Source organism: Rhincodon typus, chromosome 11 (assembly GCF_021869965.1).
Source record: "Rhincodon typus isolate 14 chromosome 11, sRhiTyp1.1, whole genome shotgun sequence".
NCBI classification, from domain to species: Eukaryota; Metazoa; Chordata; class Chondrichthyes; order Orectolobiformes; family Rhincodontidae; genus Rhincodon; species Rhincodon typus.
In genome coordinates, this window is record NC_063342.1 from 22468866 (window position 1) to 22488315 (window position 19450).

Sequence of the window (19450 nt, forward strand, 5' to 3'; positions counted from 1 at the left end):
ATTTCTGAAGAAGGGTCTAGGCCCAAAACGTCAGCCTTCCTGCTCCTCTGATGCTGCTTGGCCTGCTGTGTTCATCCAGCTCTACACCTTGTTATCTCAAGTACAACCTGCTGTCTGGTTGGTGCCTTAATATTCTAGTTTGAGAATTGTCCTGAAAACATTGAATGAGTTCCTCGTCTAAACTATTTTTTCCCTATCTGAATTTTCCACTCTATGTACCCATTAAAATCCCCCATGATAATTGCTGTTCCCAAGCTCCCATTATTTCTTCCTTTGATACCTTGCCCTACCATAAGCTTACTGTTAGAGGGCCTGTATATAACTCTCACAAGTGACCTCTTGCCTTTATCATTCCTCATACGACCAGACTGCTTCTTTGTCCTGGTTTTCTGATTAAAGCAATCCCTTTCTGTTTGCTAGCATCATTTTTAATAAACAAAGCCACTCCTCTACCTATTCCTAGCTTCCTGTCCAGCCTAATGTTATAGGCTCTTCAATATTCCAATCCCAAACTAGATGTCTCAGTTATGGTCACTAGATCGTACTTATTTATCTCAATTTGTAGTACTAGTTCATCTGTTTTGGTTCAAATGTTACATGCATTCAAATGCAATGCCTTAGGTTTATCCTGTTATTATTTTGGTAATGTCTAGTTGTACCTGCTGATTTGCTCTCAGATCCGCATTCTCCGTCCTTTCCTACTTATCATTTCCCACATTAATTCTGTCCTGTTGTGATTGTAATGAGGTCAGTGAGGTGGACCTCATAGAATATGAGTTCGCTGATTGGGACTGTTAATCTAGTCCAATCAGGGAGCCCTGGTTGACAGATATAAACAGGAGGGTCAGAGCTTCCGTTTACTCTGAGAACTGGCTCTGAGGATGCCAAACCTGTGCCAGGTACTATGCACATGTATATAAAGGGTGATTTGGTGATGGGAATCAGCGAATACAGATGGGCTCTGTGGAGTTATTTCACTTCCTTTGTTAGATTTCCCCTGTCTGATTCACCACAACTTCCCAAATTTGTTCCCCTGACCCCACTATTGAGGTTAAAACCTGCTCTACTTCCCTATTTATGCTGTTCACAAGAACCACAGGCCCAGTACTGTACGGGTAGAGACTGTCCCAATGATGCAGATACCACTTTCCCCAGAATTGGTGCTGGCGCCCTATGAATTGGAACCCACCCTTCCCACAACAGCCTTTTAGCCATGCATCCATCACTTTAACGTTGTTTATCTGCAAATTTGTATGTGGCTCAAGTAACAGTCAAAAGATTCTGCTTCTTAATTTGATGCCTAGCTCCTCACACTGATTATACAGAATCTCTTTCCTAGTTTTACCTGTCATAGGTGCCTACATGAGCCATGACAACTAAATATCGCTCCTCCAGTCCAGAGCAGATGTCCTGAATCCTAGCACTGGGCAGACGACACAGTTGCCTAGACTCAGGCCCATTGCAGCAGAGAACAGTGCCAATCCCTGACTCTTTAATGATAGGGGGGGTGAGGAGCCAAAGATCAGGAACCACACCACCCGACTTGGCTCTCTGCCGTATTTTGGGCTGTTTTTTCATGGAATGAGACAAAGGGAGGATTTGAATGCGATGGAAGTGAATAGCATAGCTGTTAGGACTGCGCAGGGTGGGGGGGCCGGGGCAGTGATGAGACACCCTGAGTGAATAAGTAAGCAGTGCAGAGGGCATGCAGGTTAAGTAGCCTGGTGGTTAGCATGGGTGATAGCAAGTGAGGGAAAACGCTGCAAGCGATTGTGACTGAGCCTTGGTGAGAGGTGGACACAGCAGCAGATCTAGAGTGAGCATATGGTAGCAGAGAGAAGATGTTGGCACCTACTTACCCTATGGAATACAGAGAACTTTAATCTTCCTCTTGCACTGCTGAGTATTTATTGGGGCCACAAGTAATGCACTGACCCGGATGGCAATTTCAGGACAGGTTGGCAGAGTCTGGTGCCAAGTCTGATTTGGTAGTGCTGATGTTAGAGAATAGCTCTCCTGCCCACCACCCTGTCCAGCAAGACCTCTATGTGCCTTCAAGAAACTGAGGTGCAAACTCATAGCTGTTGGCCACCTCCAAGGCAAGTTGTCCAAGACTATGAAGAGCGGTTCTCAGTTGGCAATAATTGATCTGGTCCATGACCAGGTTAAGATATGGTGCTGGTGGCAGGAATCCTGCAAGATCCTTGGGGTTGTGAATACTTCCAGCTGCTGAGTTAAAGACAGTGAGGGAGTGAGACCTTCGAGGTGTGGTGCATAGCTAATGAGGCAAGCTGAGAAGAATTGCGTGAGAAAACTCTCTAGAGCTCACGGAGAGAAACCCTCTCTGAAACTCCCTGAAATTGATTCAGCAATTTTTGGTAAAATTCAGACCATTTTTGTTTTAAACAAATTGGCTTCTGTAAATTAAAACAACATTCTTCAAATTATGTAGCCAGTCCCTCATCTCTAATATGAAGGAACTTGAGGTACGATGTAGCGATTTTTTTTGGTTAGAAACTTGATTGGATCCCCTGAATCAGCCAGTGATGAAGCTGATCTTCAGAAAGGTTCAAAGAGAAATGCAGGCATTGTGGAAAATTGGCTTCAGATTCACAAAGATCAATATCACAATTTCAGCAAAGAGTAATTTCAACTCCAAATGGAGTCAATTTCAAATATGATTGCAGCAGCACATTTTTCTTCCAAAGTGTGAGCGTATCCCTCCCAAAATCCTGGTCAACAGTGAACTCTCATCCAACATGATCAAAACAAATCAACTGCTGATTCAGCTTATTGCTATGAGTGGTCCTTGCCACTAATTCTGACCACAAAATGGCACTGACTGCATTGCAAAAGCAGTTAGCTAGCTATAGAACATTTCTAAACATGCAGAGGATGTGAATGACACTATTATATGCCTATTTATGGTCTACTATAATTTGCATAATTATTCAGTACTTCAGCCATTAACTCTAATGGGTCTATGCATTGTCGAAGCAGAAAATTGCACTCGAGTTTAAAAGGAATGATGATATTTAAAGTGGCATGCCTTAAAAGTGGCAAGGAGTTTTGGGGTGGGGCTTGGAAGGGAGGGGGAGATAAAAATTTATGTCAGTTTCTTGCAATCCTTAAAATGCACAGTGCACCAAGAATCAGTTGGCATAGTTGAAGGAATACAGGATACTGGTAAGAGATAGTAGGAACTGCAGATGCTGGAGGATCTGAGATAACAAGGTGTAGAGCTGGATGAACACAGCAGGCCAACCAGCATCAGAGGAGCAGGAAAGCTGACGTTTCAGGCCTAGATGAAAGGACTTGGAGGTGTAGGCATAGTCTGCAGGTAAATGAAGAGACAATACACCATTAGGAGATGGCACTTACAGAACCAACCCATTGGTCAGTGTTGCTGTATGCATACAAGGAGGTGCAATCAAGTTTACATTGACATCTGACATTTACTTTATGCCCAGGACAGCAAGTTGCCATGTGTCATTTTTGCATGCAGTTCCCATATCACCAGATCCTATTTTCGATTAGGATTTTAAAAGTGGACCAGATTAGGGATGAATAACAAAAGTTGCAGTGTAACAGCTGAAAGATCTCCTATCAATCTTCAGTTAGGGAGAGATGCACTGAAGATTGTAGTCAGAGGGCACAGGGATTGATGTTAGGCTGAAAAAGGTTGGGAAAAGAGCATGGACGATCTGAAAAGTTTTTTTTTAAATTGAACGTGTTTGGAGCTAGGTACCAGTACAGGTTGATGAGGATTGAAGTTCTGAGTGAGGAGGATGTTGTGTGAAATAGGATACAAGTGTGGGTTTTGAACAAGCTGGAGTTTATGGAAGGTGGATTGTGGCAAATAGTAGGCTTGAAAGGAGCATTTGAAAAAATTAGATATAGCGATGACGCAAGCATGGATAAAGTCCTAGCAGTGGAAGGGGGAGAAAGCAATCTTGATGTTGGATGAGACCCGAGTGTTTGAAGGTAAGACTGCAGTCAAACAAGATACCATGGTTTAGAAGAGCCAAACTGAGCCTGAGCATGCGGAAGTGATTTTACACGGGCTTAGCTTAAGTACTTTGGAGTTCATGGCAAGGAGTGCAGATGACGGGACTGAGGGATTTCAAGTTTGGTGCAAAATTAATTGGAGTCAGCAGATTGTTTATCCAGTCAAAGGATATGAACCAGTTTGGGTAGGAACATGAAGTTGAAAGTTCAATCTGCAGGTTCATTTCTTTGATGTGATTAACCAACATTTCTACAAGCTGAGCAGCGGTGATTACAAACTAAATTCAAAAGTCATTGAATGTGTAAATGTCAACTCAAGAAAGCAAAAATATTTTATAGTATATAGTAACAAGTTTTCATGGATGTGACCTCATTGATGCTAGCCCATAATGCTTGATTATAATTATACTTATTGTTACAGCCCACAATGCCCTCTTTGTCATAAATTAATGAACGCTGGTACGTTGAGGAACTGAGAAACTTCACTTCTCCTTTGAATTCATGTCAGTTCTCACTGTCCCCTGAAAGTTCCCGGCTGCTCAGAGGAAATGAGTCATAACACAAATCATACACCTTGAAGGAGCATCTAATTAAAAAGTACAAATATAACAACATTTTACTTACTGTCAGTTGAATTCTTGTGGCTGTCTTCACAGTTTTTCCTTCTATGAAGGGTTCTGCTTCAGTTTTTGTAAAATGGTATAGTCTACAAATATTGGAAGAAATGCTTGTTTTTTTTCAGTCAGAACTAAACTGTAACCCGCTGCACAGCTAAGTCCTGTTATAATGTATAAAATTTTCATGCGCATACCAATGTAAGACAATGATACATAAATTGTTTCCAACTTTTGTTTTAAATCACGGCATAGACACTACACAGAGATAATGAAGGTGACAGTTAAAATGATAATAATTGCATGACTGAGCTATTTCAGGATATCTTAGAAAAACGTTATATATTAATTGCCTACTCAGTTAGTGTCAGAGAGGAAATGCTATTTAAGTACCTTCTCGCCAGAGACTTAAATAGGCAAATGCAGGAATTTGGCAGGGTCCTCTCCCTCCTGAGATTAATTGCTCCTGCCTCAAAACTCATGCAGGAGAGGACATTAGATTTCATCCAGCGATAAAGACTTGTGCATTGTGTTATGGGGCAGCATACAGTTTGCCTCACAGTAAATTGTGATGATAGACAAAAATTTCCTTTTACTTCTACTTAATGAAATCCTTGCCTGATTAACCAATGTGGTTACGGTTATCCATTTTCAAATCTGGTGGAATTTCCCACAACTAAAGTTTAAAAATCCTTGATGCAAACAGTGGTGAGGTACTTATCACAACATATTATGTGGAATTCTGAATTACAGTGACAAACATATATTGCCAATATTGAGATAATAGACAAAAAAGTGAAGATTTAGAAAGTGTGTGGATATGGAAAAATCAAAATCTCCTTGTGATAACTTTCATATAAATGTAACAACCAGTAAGTAACAAACTTAAGCTGTCATTTTGCAATAACAGTATTCCAATAAAAGTAAATAATGCGTATTCTTCTAGCATTATCACTTCCTATTCTTTGCTATTTGAACATTACGCAATTCTCTTCCCTAGCAATTGATATGGGGTAACAGTAATTGTAAATATCAGTTTCCCCTTCAATAAATTAAATAGAAATTAATCGGTACTAGTTGTCAGGGTATTTCATGACTATCACTTAGTCTTAAAATACTTCAGTAACCTGAACTGCTCAAATTTGTTGGTCTTCTTATTTTGTGCTATGAAGTCTTTCTTTAAAAACATAAGATGGCATAACATACTAAAAAATTTTCTTTTTCACCGCTTTCAAAATCCCTCCCTTGCAAATTAATCACCAAAATTAATCAAGCATTAGTTATGAAGTTAAGACAATTTGAGCAATTGATTTGCATGGCCCTTAGGATCCGCTGGAAGAGACCAACTGGTCAATTCCAGATAGCCAGGAGTGAAAGTTACATTATAAGCCCAACAGAGCGATGGAAAACTGTTCCACTGTGGGTGGAAATCGGAGAAGATGTCAAAATTCCTAAGTTATGCCCCCTTACCCAAGATTTCTCATTTTTATTGGGGCAGGACTGGGGACATCTGCAGTTCGTTTATGAATATTTTTGTGGAGGCAGCAGGTGATTTCACTGACTGGCAGCCTCCATTGGAATTAGACATTAGATTGTCCATTGTCTGGAACCCAGAGTGTAAAGACTAGAGCAAGTTTGTTCTCTGTGCTTTAATATAGCCCTTTGGAAAGCTGAGGTGCCCCTATGGACGTGATCTCATGTCACCTTGGAGGTAAGGGTCAGGGATCCTTTTGAGGGGTGGGGTCAGGTGCCCTTTGAAATTGTTAATTATGGGAAGGTGGTCATAAATCTCTTGCAACTGTCCAAGGTATTTGGAGTGTGGATACCTGTCAACAAGTAGACAGTTCCTAATAAACGTGCTCAGAGATGTTATAACATAATTCTGAAGCATGTGGGACTGGAATCCAGACCTTCTGGCTCAATGGCGGCGACACTACCACTACACCACAAGAGTCCTCCCTTGTCAAGTATCATCAGCTTGAGAAGAAATCACAACACCTAACAAAATGTATTCTTATGAACGAGTGCTTTTCTCAATACAGCAGATCCTGCAATATGGAGCTTTAAGTAATGGAACTTATATGCTTTCTTCTGTGTCCATTGGTTTCTTGTGGATGCCAGTGAATTGGAATTGAAGGTAAAGGGGAAGGTGATGGGTGAAAATAGGCACAAGTGATGATCGGAGTTTGAGGGCCATTAGGATGGGTAGAGTGCAATACGGTGGCTTAGCGGAAATGTTAGGCCAATTGGGGATGGTTAGAGGTACATTGAGTGAGGAAGTGCCATGGGAGGACATGGTGTAGAAGTCATGGGAAGTGTATGATGAGGGTGAGGGGGAATTATGGGGTGAGTGTGGTGCGCACTGGAGAAATGCTTTATATTATATCCCTTTATTTTGTTTTTGGACACAGAGCTGGAGCCCAGAGGCAGGCTTCCTACAAAGTCCACTTTGGCAAAACCGTCTCCTTAGCTCTCCCAGAGTTACCTAGTCTGACTCCCAATCCAGCCCACTTCCCTGCTCCCCGATCGAAAATTGTAAGTGTAGGTGGCTATTTTAAAAGATCAGCTTCTTAGAGCCAGGAATTCTACCACCTCTACACAACCAACCTGGGAATGATAAAGGAAAATTGGGACCCTAAAATCTGGTCTTATACACACAAAGCTTTTTATTTACGTGGACACACACATTAGAAGGATAAACTTTCAAATGTAACTAAACATATTGAAGTACAAGTGAATTCCCAGTTAATTAGAACAGAATAACATGTCACTGATCTTAAACTTTAATCTGTTCCTCTCTCCACCTGCCAAACCTGTTGGTTTTGTTCCAGTCTTTCAGAATCCACAGCTAGTGTTTGCTTTTGTATCTTTTACCTGGATATCCTTTTAGGAGTTGATTCATTACTGCTTCGCTTGTCCTCTGCTTCAGGGATTATTACTTCATAATCCTGGTCAACTAACTCTGTATGGAAATGACAAATACTTTCAGGCATATACTGATAACTACAAATACCTATATCTGACTCAACTTTATCTAGTTCATTTCCAAGAGCTCTTCTGAGACACAATGACTCATGAGTTTAGATAGTTAAAACTAATATTGTGACAAATAACTTTAGATGTTGTATATTCTGCAGTTTGAATCTAAAAGTTATGTAGGGTATATGTTGAAGACCATTTTTATAAATTGCTGATACAAGTTACAAATGTTATTCAAAAATGAGTTAAGCATACAGAAGTAAAAAGAGAAATGCAATTTGTGATTTTACTGTGAAATTGTTTCCAGGTGGGAGCATATATAAGGAAACCATCATCTGTGTATCAAACATGGATATAGAAATATAAGGAATTGGGCAGGAAAAGGCAAAATGGGACTTCAAACCCTGACTCTGCCATTCAATAGCATCAATATTGATCTTCTAACTCAATCAATTCCATCTTTTTGCATTATCCTCATATCATTTAATTCCAATGGTAGCCAAAGGCCCTGGCTTAGACATGAACAACAGCTAAGCATCAAAGCTCTCAAAAGATTCATAACTTTGAGTTAAGAAAGTCTTCTAATTTCAGTTTTACACTGAAATTGTGGCCCCAAGTTCTAGATCTCACAGTCGGTTGAAAGCATACTTCAGAGTGTCTTTCAAGAATTAGAAGTGTTTCAATGAGGTCACCTCTCATTCTTCTAAATGCCAGAAAATATGGACTCACTCCACTGAATTGCTCCTCATGGGACAATCCCTGCATTGCAGAATCAGTCTATTGAACCTTTATTTTTTTTATTCACTTGTGGGACATGGATGTGGCTGGATGGCCAACATTTATTGCCCTACCCTAGTTTCCCTTGGTAAGGCGGTGAGCTGCGTTCTTCAGCGCCTGTATCCTGTAGGTAGATCCACAATACTGTTAGGGAGGGAATTCCAGGATTTTGGCCCAGCAAGACCGAAGAAACAATGATATATTTCCAAATCTGGATGGTGAGTGGCTTGGAGGAGAACTTGTACGTGTTGACCTTGTCTTTCTTGATGGAAGTCGTTGTGGGTTTGGAATTTGCTGCCTAAGGATCTTTGGCGAATTTCTGCAGTGCATCTTGTAGATAGTACACACTGCTTCTACTGAGCAGTGGTGGTAAAGGGAGTGGATGCTTGTGGATATTGCGCCAATCAAGCAGCTGCTTTGCCCTGGATGGGGTCAAGTTTCTTCAGTGTTGTTGAAGCTGCACTCATCCAGGCAAGTGGGGAGTATTCCATCACATTCCTGACTTGTGTCCTGCAGATGGACAGACTTTGGGGAGTCAGGAGGCAAGTTACTCGCTGCAGTATTCCTAGCCTGTGACCTGCTCTTGTTGCAAAAGTATTTATGTGGTGAGTCCAGTTGAGTTTCTGATCAATGGTAACCCATAGGATGTTGATTATGGTGGATTCAGTGATGGTAACGCCATTGAATGTCAAGGGACAGTGATTAGATTGTCTCTTATTTAAGATAATCATTGCCAGGCATTTTTGTGGCATGCATGTTACTTGCCACTTTTCAAACCAAGCCTGGATATTGTCTGGGTCTTGTTGCATTTGAACATGGACTGCTTCAATATCTGAAGAGTCAGGAATGGTACTGCAAATTATGCAATCTTCGGTGAACATCCCCAATTCTGACGTTATGTTGGGGGAAAGGTTATTGGTAAAGCAGTTGAAGATAGATGGGTCTAGCACACTAGCCTAAAGAACTCTGGCAGAGATGTCCTGGAGCTGAGATGACTGACCTCCAACCTTCATTCCCTTCAAGACTAGAGTATCTTTCCTTGACGAGAAGACCCAAACTGTACGCAATACTCCAGATGCGTCCCACTGAGACCACATGCAATTACAGTAAGCCTTATTAACTCTTATACGTCAATTCCTTTGTAATGAAGACGAACATAATGTGCTTTTCCAACTGCTTGCTGCACTTGTGTCAATATTTCCAGTGACTCATGTACAGAAAGATCCAGATTCCTTTGAATACTAACACTTCCAAGTTTTACAATTTAAAAAATAGTTAGGTTTACTATTTTTCTCTCCAAAGTGGATATCTTCACACTCCCCCAAATTATATTCTATCTGCCGTATTCTTGTCCACTCACTGAGCCTATCTATAGCTGAGGTAGTCTTTTTCAATCATTCTCACTGCTTACTTTCTGAAATAATTTTGTAGCATCGACATACTTAGATGAGGAAACAAAGTGTAATTTATCAATGTTAATGATATTGATTGCAAATAACTGAGTTTCAAGAACTGATCCTTGAGGTACCTCACTATTTAGTCTGCCAACCCAAAAATGACCAGTTTATTCAAATTCTCCTTTAATAACCAAACCACAATCCATGCAAATAAATTATCCTGACTCTTATGAGCCTTAAGTTTGTGTAACAAACTCTTACGTGGCATCTTATTGAATGCTGTTTGAAAATCCGAATACACCACATTCATTGATTCCCTTTATGTATCTTGACAGTTAGAATCTCAAAAATTTGAACAGATTTGTCAAACATCATTCGGATTTCTCACATCACCCTATCAAATCATAGAGTTGGTACATCAGAAAAAGAGGCTATTCAGCCCATCATATCTGCACTAGCACTGTGAATGAACATTGCACCTGATGCCAATACCCTGCCTCCTCCCTGTATATTCTTCTTTTTCAGATAATAACCCAATTCTATCTTCAATGTCCCAAGCGAACCAACCTCCACCACACTTTTAGTCAGTGCATTCCTGATCCTAATCACTAGCTGCATGAATAAATTTCTGTTTATGTTTTTGTTGTTTCTTATTTGAATTATCTTTCTGATTGAAAGGGGTGATTCCTCTCACACAGCCCTAGATGCTCAGATCAGGAAACTTTTCCTTCTGAACTATGTTCTACATCCATAGGCATTGGGGCTACATGGAACTGTACACAGTTCATCTTCCTCAATTTCTTGATCAGGTTGGATGTCTTCCATCACTCTCTACGATTGTTCGCCCAGTGAAGCAGATGTTTTCAGACTCCCACTCTTCATGTTACCAAAGGATTGGTTCTCACTCTGCACTGACATTGGCATTGACAGCTCTCTTCTATAAGATGGAGGACTGAACACTTCCACATCACCTGTACAATTCAGTTTTTTTCGTCCATGTTTGAACCAATGCTGTCATGAGGTAAGGAGCTGAGTCGTCCTGGTGGAATCCAAACTGAGAGTCAGTGAGCAGGTTATGGCAAAGCAAGTGCTGTTTGATAGCACTGTTCACGATCCTTTCAATCACTTTACTTTTGATCGAGATGAGACTGATAGGGCTGTTAAGAGGCTGGGGCATCTTTGTCTTGCTTTTTGTGTACAGGATGACCTGGGCAATTTTCCATGTTGGTGGTCAGATGCCAGTGTCGTAGCTAACCAGAAAAGCTTGGCCAGGGGTGCGGCAAGAGCGGGGGTACAAGTCTTCAGTATTATCGCTGGAATATTTTTAGAGCCTTTGCAGTGTCCAGTGTAAGATTTTGTACCTAGGTACCTTTGTACCTAAGGTGGCGCCAGTAATAGCAACATTGTATAATCTTCACTGTACACTTGTATCCCTATATGTGAGTGCACGTGACAATAAAATCTAATCCTAATTCTATTCTTCTGCCAAGGGATGATTGTGCGTAAAACAACATGTTCCTTTAAAGCTACAAGGTTCATTTCTGTAACATCCTGTGATAAATTGGAGAATGTTACTTTTAGTGGCATCCTGAGATCATTCAAGGATATTCTCTCTTGTTTTGTTGATTGGAAATGGTTGGGCTTATTTTTAATAAATTGGGATGCAAGAATTTGCATAGGCAATAGTACAACACCTAAAATGTGGCAGTCATGCATGAAAACTTTGATTTTAAATCAACTACAATTTAACGAATAGGCATAATTTTTGTTCCTGCGAAGTAACTTCATAGCAAACATAAAAGCAGCATTCAGTCCTCTGATGATTCAGCTCATTAAAGCAGTGATTTAATTGAGCTTTTTATAAATCATGAAGGGTCTGGATGGATAGATGGATAGAAACTGCTTCCAATAGCAAAAAAAAGACTGAGACTCAAAGGACACAATCTTTGTTTCTTTACGACAGTGCTTCCCAAACCTTTATCCAATGTTGACCCATTCTGAGGTTTGAAAGGTTTTGTGATCCCCTCTATGAGTGTGAGCCGTAGATGGACTTTGAAAGGAGCCTGTTAACTTGGTCAGAACTCCACAGCCACACTGCTGCCTCAGAACTCTTGATCCCAGCTCACAACCGCACTTTGGGAAGCCTTGCTTTGCATTATACAATATCACTCTTATTGGTTACATTAAATCCTTTGTTACATAATCTCTCTGGGCCTCCACCCAATCACAGACACACATATCAACCTCTTGTCTGTTTTTTCCATCCACCCCCAAAATCCAGTGGTTTAAAAATTCTTACATGTCTATTTTTCGTCAGGTCTCATGTAAGGTCATTGACCTGAAAATGGCATGATGAAACATTTTGGGGCGAACAGACAGAGCAGAAAGAAACCTGACCCACAGCCATAATGTGTGGTATAGACAACAACTTTTAACAAACTCAATTGCCCCTTAATTATTTATGTACATATGGCAGGTGAACTGCCAATTTCAGCACCTACCTACCCTTTGTATTATGGGGTTCAGCTCTTTAGCAAGTGGGATGTTGGTGGGTAAGATACTCACCCTGTTTTATGTGTCTGCCATGCCAGGACACACCCACTGAGGGTTTGCAATATCCAGACCATTAGCTCTATTTGTTGCTCCACAGATGCTGCCTGACCTGCTGAGATTTGAACATCTTTTTGTCCTTCTTTCCACCATCTGCAGTATTTTTCTATTCTAAGACACATTGGCTTCTCTTTGATTAAGTGTTAGCAAATTGTCTACACCACACTGCCCACTCCACCCTGGAAACTCTTCTAAGGTGTGTTTCAGTATATGAAGAGTGCTGTCGCAACGTAAACTGTTACAAGTCACCCAAAATTACATGCATCAACTTTCTAAAGCCTTAGCACAGATGCTGGGAGATACCTTGTCTCACCAATTTTGTGGCTAGGGGCATAGACTAAGCAACACATAATTGCAACAATAAGAAAAACTAAACCGACATGAAAATTAACTCTAAGAAGATAGAATGTGGGACACATACCACCAGAAGTGTCTGAATGGCCATTAGAGTTCTTTGATTTGAGCTGTTGGAAGAGGAAATATTGTAAGAGACAAAAACAAGAACTGACTTAACAAGTGAAAGCAACATGCAGTGGTAAATCTGAAACAAAAACAGAAATTGCTGGAAAAACTCAGCAGGTCTGGCAGCATCTGTGGGAAAAAGAAGCAGAGTTAATGTTTTGAGTCTAGTAACTGTTCTGATAAAAAGTTTCTCTGGCAATTTCTGCTTTTGTTTCAGATTTCCAGCACCCGCAGTTCTTTGTTTTATTGCAGGGTAAGTTACTAGCTTGTTGGGGTAAAGAAATTCACTACTTGGAAAGACCATGCCTACGTATGTTTAGGTATAAGCGTTAAGAGTTCCAGGAATAAATAACATTCCTCATTTGGGAGAGACAGGGTTTCATTTTAGTTTCTTTAACTTGCAATATAAAAAGATTTTTGCAAAAATGAACATTTTATAGAGGCATAACTCAGGGACAGGGCAAATGAGTCAAATGGTGTGAAGTTTTATTTCTGAGTTTCCAGTTTCAGTTGGAAATTGATGGGTAATCCTTGGAAGGGGAGGGCTCAAACAGTGAGAGAAAATACCAAAGCGCAGATTTGGTGATCAGCACAGAAGGGTGACCTTCAGCAACATTACTCTCAAAGGTTTAGTGGGCTGCTTAGCATCAGTTTCATCTACTCCAATATGACTTTAAATCTGGTGCCATATATAGTGGGTCTGTGGCATCCGCTAACATGGACACTATCAGGCAGGCTGATCAATCAATCAAATAAAACAAAACTCCCAGATGTCAAACTAGGAAGCAAAGAGCAGAGATTGTAATTCATTTTAATCATTTTACAGGAAGTGGGATAAAGATTGTGATATACAAATGAGACTGAGACAGAAACTGAAATATCATAAAATATTTTAAACATAGTAATAATTATTGATGTTATTCTAAAGGAATGATACTCCAAACATAGATAAATAGCTTTTCAGGGCCAGAAAGGATGTTTGTAAGTAACTCTGACCAGTAGAAACTCAGTTAGACCTCATTCAATATGACTTAGTGAGCAGCTTGTACATTGAGAATCATGCATTAAAAAGTTGATATGTATGTCAATCTACTGTCTGCTGTTTGCATCTGCAAAGACTGCAACAGCATATTCTATGTAGCAATAAGGTATCAGCAACCTTCCAGATTTTGGCTTTAACTGCATATCTGAAGATGTCAGAAGTTGCTGTCAGTTTTATATAATATTAGCAAATGCTGACAGTTTAGCCATCATAAAAATTGCAAATTCCAGGCCAATACTTTACATCCTGTATGTGATCAGAGTTCAAGGGTACTGTTTAAGAAAAAGGATCTGTATCTAATGTAATGACCCTGAATTATTTGGAGAAATAAACACAAATAGAAACATCAGTTGATAATATGAACAAAAGTGAAAAGTGGAAAGAAACAATTGATGCAGACACAGAAATATATTTTTTCAGTGTATTATGCTGATGTTTCAGCCTATTCACTGACAAAATGTTTGTGACACCACAGCAGTATTTAACACTCTAAGGCTTAGAGTTTTAATTTGAGAACAAATCTTGTCTTCTTAATGCAACTGGGTTGATTTAAAATGAATTCAAGGCTGTGATAGCTCATTCACTTTACTTAAAATCATTGATTATCACATTTGTTCATAACATTTTGCTACTGGTCATTTTAAAATGAATTAGTAGAAAAAAAAGGTTCGATTATATGCAGGAGAATGTTATATATGGAGTATTATTCTGCAATGCTAATATTAAGCTGACATGGAAGGCATATGCATTCTCTTGTTACATGGAGTAAAAGATATAAGCACATCAGGACTATATTGAGGTATGCTGTACACAAATCCCATAAATTTCATGGTACTGCATCAAGCAAGCATATTTAATATGTATCTAATCAAAACTGAAAATTATGTAGCATTTCATTGCATCCAAACATACCTCAACCACATTTATTTCTTCATAATGTGAGTCAGCAGCATATGATTCTTCTATCTTCTCAGCTGTTTCACAGTCCATCAACAACTATAAAATTGTTTTAAAAATAACATTTAGATCTTATTCATATTAGGTATTGAACAAACCACTACAAGAACAATACCTTCAGATTAATATATTTAGAAAATGGTGTTTTCTAACAGAAAAGTTGACAATTGTGAACATCATCAGCTGCGTGACAAAGTGGTTTGTGAAAAATTCATTGATCTTTCGAGGGAACACCAGTCTCCTTCTGTACTGTAAGCTGCAATTACTGAAATTCTGGTGAAAATTTATATCAATCTCACAAATGAACAGAATAACAAATTAAATGCAGTATTAGCAAATACTTTTCACTGTACTCCTGTATTTCTGTACTTGAGTACACATGACAATAAATGTAATTCTAATTCAAATACAAAAATTCTGTATGACAACTGCCATAATTGGATATAAAGACTTATCTAGACCCAGTCTGGGATTCACTGAGCCACAATAATGATATTGACTTTTAAATGTTCTTGGAAATGTCTTAGCAAGCCATTCAGTTCAAGGGTAATTAGGGATGGATAAAAATACTGGTTTTGCCAGCAATTCCCACATCCTATGATAAATATCTTTTCCTTAAGGTGTGGTGTCCAAAATGTTTTCAGTACTGCACGTGTAGCCTAACTCCCAGGACTTCATTTTAGATGAAGCATGACCTTCACTCCCTTTCAACCATTGCTGTGGCTATTGTGACAAAGTGTATTACATCCATTATATTTTGGAAATTGGATTTTAAAACAGAAGTATTTATATGTGTGTCAGTTCTGTTTTTTTCTAACAAATGATGAAAAAGTCATTTGGAATTGTGATCTAAGTGCATCAATTCCAACAAAGCATGTGTCTGTAGTTAAGTACCTGGCAGAACCCCTGCAGCGTTCATGGATGGAATGTTTATATTGCTGAGTTTATATCAGACCAGAAAGTTATTAATTTTAGCTTTTGAGTTCACCTCAGAAGAATCGGGAGTTCAGTTCAGAAGGGAGAATAGTTTCTTCTAGCAGGAGAATCAAACTTATTGTTCATGAAACCAGTCACCATAGTTGAAGTGTTGTAGGTTATGGAGATTCCAAACCAGAAGAGTTTGGATAGAAATCATCAAGTTGTTTGATTTGAAAATGTTTAGTACATCAGAATTGTGAAGGCTTGTGCTAGCAAACCTGGAAAGAAATCATTAAATATTCTCCACATTCCATAGAAAAAAAATTGGGAGATGTTGGTAAAATCTTAAAAAAGTGATGTTGGAGTGAAATTTCTCTGGAAATGAGTATCTGTAAAAAGGATAGTGTTGTGAAACAGGTTGAAACTTAGGTTTGCTGTTTGTGTTAAGATCCTTCTAACTGTCTCATGTAAATATAATGCAAGCTTGATTTGTTTTATTTTGTGTAATAAACCCGTGTTTTGTTGTTAAAGAACATCTGCAGCCTCATGTGAATAGTTTTCAGTGATTAACTGTAAGTAAACAACTACAAAAATTGCACAGTTGATCTATCCAGCCAGGTTTTACTCTGAGATTGGGCTTGGCCAATATTACCATCAGCTGGGAACATAATATAAAGATCAGTATTTAATTAGCAATTTGACTATTATCTGCAGCCGTTCATGACATTTTAATAGTCTCTGTATCTGGACCCCCAATTTGTTTTGGTCCCTTTACTCTGTCACGTTTTTTCTAAATAGCAGAGTGCACAATTTTCCCAATATAAAGTAATGGTTCCAAAATCAAAAGAACATTGGGGGAATATAGATAAGATTCATATGTTAGCCGGCAACTAGCTTGTACCTGGGTGTTAAAAAGGCAAAGGAAACAACTTGAATAAACCAACAAAGGACAGTCTGCTGGTGACAGACAAATAGAGATGAGGATTAACAGTGAAGAAAGAGGACAGCAATATGGAGCAAGACAGAGAGGCATCAAGAGTGAGGAAGACCACTGAAAGTAAATATACGTACTGACAAAAGAACCTTACATTGAATAAAATAATGTTCTTTAAAAAAGAGAGAGAGATGAATAAAAAAAGAAAAATTACTGGTTTTAGCTAGATTGCCAAGTAGCAATTGGAAATTCATTTCCCATTTTCAACCTCATTTCAGGTCAAACTTTGAAAAATGGTCATATGATTCTACAAGTTATTTATTCCATCACTTTTACTACAATCTACATTAATAACTATGGGAAAGTGTCTCAACGAATTCGCACACCATCAACAGTTTATTTCTTAAATATACCTGGTATCTGCTGAAAAAAATCTTTTGCAATTCCTGTTTTGTGTTTTAAAGAAACTGCGTAATACTGAAACAATCAATTTCCCTGTGCGTTAATGTGTTCAAATAATCTTACTTTCAATATCCACTAATGTTCTAAGAAGTGGTACAATATACAGATATTGAGATATTCAAAATATTGCAAAACAATGTTTCATTAAAGAAAGTTCAAAACTCAGATCAGAAAGACAGTAAAGAAAATTAGAAGCATTAAAGGAGTTGGGGTTTACATGTATTTTATGTTTAGTTACAATTTATAATAATTGACACGACATTTTGTTATTTCTTCTTACCTGAACATTTTGGCCTGGGAACAGTCCATGCTCTCCATTAGAGTTCATACCTTCATACCAACCACTGTAAATATCCTAAAGAAGGAATAACATCAGATGTATAGGCATGTGTCAAAATTTTGAAATATTCTACACAGTTAAGGATACAGATTTGAAGAAACATCACCTTCTGAAATGCATTAATATAGAAATTGATTTTAAAAATGTTTCCCATATCGGTTTTCTGGAATAACGATGCTAAAATAGAAATTCAACTATGTTTCACTCATTCATTGGCCACTAGAAACGCAATCATTCAAAGCACCAAGATCCCAATGGGACATCCCACCTGGAGGTGTAGCTGAAATGCAGCTATTGCCACATTGGCCAACAGCCTCTCTACTCAACTCTAGCAGCTGCCTGAATTGAATATTGAGCACATTAAAGTATTAAGTAGGGACACTGTGTTTCTTTTAGGACCCTTTGGTGATATTGGAGCCTGCAACAGTTTGATTTCATTACTCTTAAGCTTGCCCAGAAAACACAGCACAAACATTCAGAAAACTGGCTGCAACATCAGGCTTTCTTTACATCCATTAAAGGCAAGTCTCTGGATTGTTAATTTAGGCTGAGGATTTGCAAAGCAATTATTAGGTCTCCTGGTTGGAATCGGGAATTATTTTTGATACCACAGAACTGTTGGAGACAGATGCTCTATACTACTCCATTAGCCACAGGGAAAAACTGAATTATTGATTACCATGGGCATGAAAGATTATTGGGAATATGCAAGAATGTAGCATTGAAGTTAAAAATCAGGTCAGCCGTGATCTTGTTGAATGGCAAAGTAGGCTTGAAGGGCTGAGTGGCCTACTTTTACTTCCTGTTCGTATGTTGTTGGGATAGCCATCACAGCTACAACACAAAGAATAGAACTAACCCCATCGCAGGGCACAGGAGGCAACTCTGCCAGAGCAAAATGTAAGATCTGAATATACCAGAGGAGCGTTTTACAAGGAGACTGTGATTCAATGGGTTGGCAGAAACTGATCTGGTGCAGGAAGAATTGGGAAACAAATATTTGGGCACACTCTCCTGGAAAGTCTTCAACATCTGCACCCCACACTCATTCAAACTTACAACAGGTTGGCATCAGTAACTTTAGTCAATGCCCTATCCACCAGGCAAATGACAGATGCTCTAAATAATGCATTACCTTCCCCAGAAAGGCTGCATGATCTTATGGTTTTATTTTTCTATGTGAAAGCTGTCACCATGCTTCATTGAGTAAAATGTATTCAAAAAACACATAGACCAATGTAGTAGTCAGTACTTACTAGGAGGCTACATCTTAAAATTCATCCTAAATTCAGGAAGAAGATCCACAATATGAGAATTACATCCATTTTACCTGTACCGTTTTAATGTTGTGTGTTTTTTTGGGAACAGCCTCATTGCAATATGTTGGGTTGGATCTCTCTCTCTCGGGACTTTGCATGTTGGAGAATGGAAATTCATGTGGTACTACAGTATTTAAAGAGCTGCAATAGCCAAAATGTGCCAATGAGGAATTTTACATTAGGGATCAAAGGAAGTTTTTATACCAAATTTCTTCAAAGAAGTTGAGTAGTCCTGAATTCTAGAAGAGGATGCACTTTTGTCAATATTAAAATGCAAACCATGATATAAGGCATTAAAACAAAAGACATGGCACATTGTTCATTTACGTTGTTTCAAATGCCAACAAAATAATCCCAGAAGGAGTCAAGCAATACCATTAGGGCAGGGAAGGAAAAACAGCTCAAAAATAGAGGTGAAAAGCCAGTTTTCAAAATTAAAGAATTCACATGTATCTCCCAATCAAAAGAATCTTAAAAGAGAACATTTAGCTTACTGAAAAAATGTGGTAACATTGGGGTCCTTATTGGCACAGGAATAATGAGCTAGAGAGACTACAGCTGGCAGAAGTACAACTTGGAAGCACATAGAATGAGGTTGATTATCCAGCCAAGCTGATCTGCACGGTACTGC

At 38.9% G+C, this 19450-nt stretch overlaps 1 protein-coding gene across 4 annotated transcripts in view; it reads right to left on the reverse strand.

The window, feature by feature from the left end:
- Window positions 1-19450, reverse strand: part of LOC109934692 (sorting nexin-9-like) — a 66272-nt gene that overhangs the window by 34786 nt on the left and 12036 nt on the right. For all 4 annotated transcript variants that reach the window (XM_048603380.1, XM_048603379.1, XM_048603377.1 and 1 more), the window contains 5 exons: window positions 17441-17515; window positions 14802-14885; window positions 12807-12849; window positions 7497-7584; window positions 4633-4714 (listed from right to left, as the gene is read on the reverse strand). In XM_048603380.1, the coding sequence (XP_048459337.1) occupies window positions 4633-4714; window positions 7497-7584; window positions 12807-12849; window positions 14802-14885; window positions 17441-17515 (372 nt within the window). The remainder of the gene's footprint in view (window positions 1-4632; window positions 4715-7496; window positions 7585-12806; window positions 12850-14801; window positions 14886-17440; window positions 17516-19450) is intronic.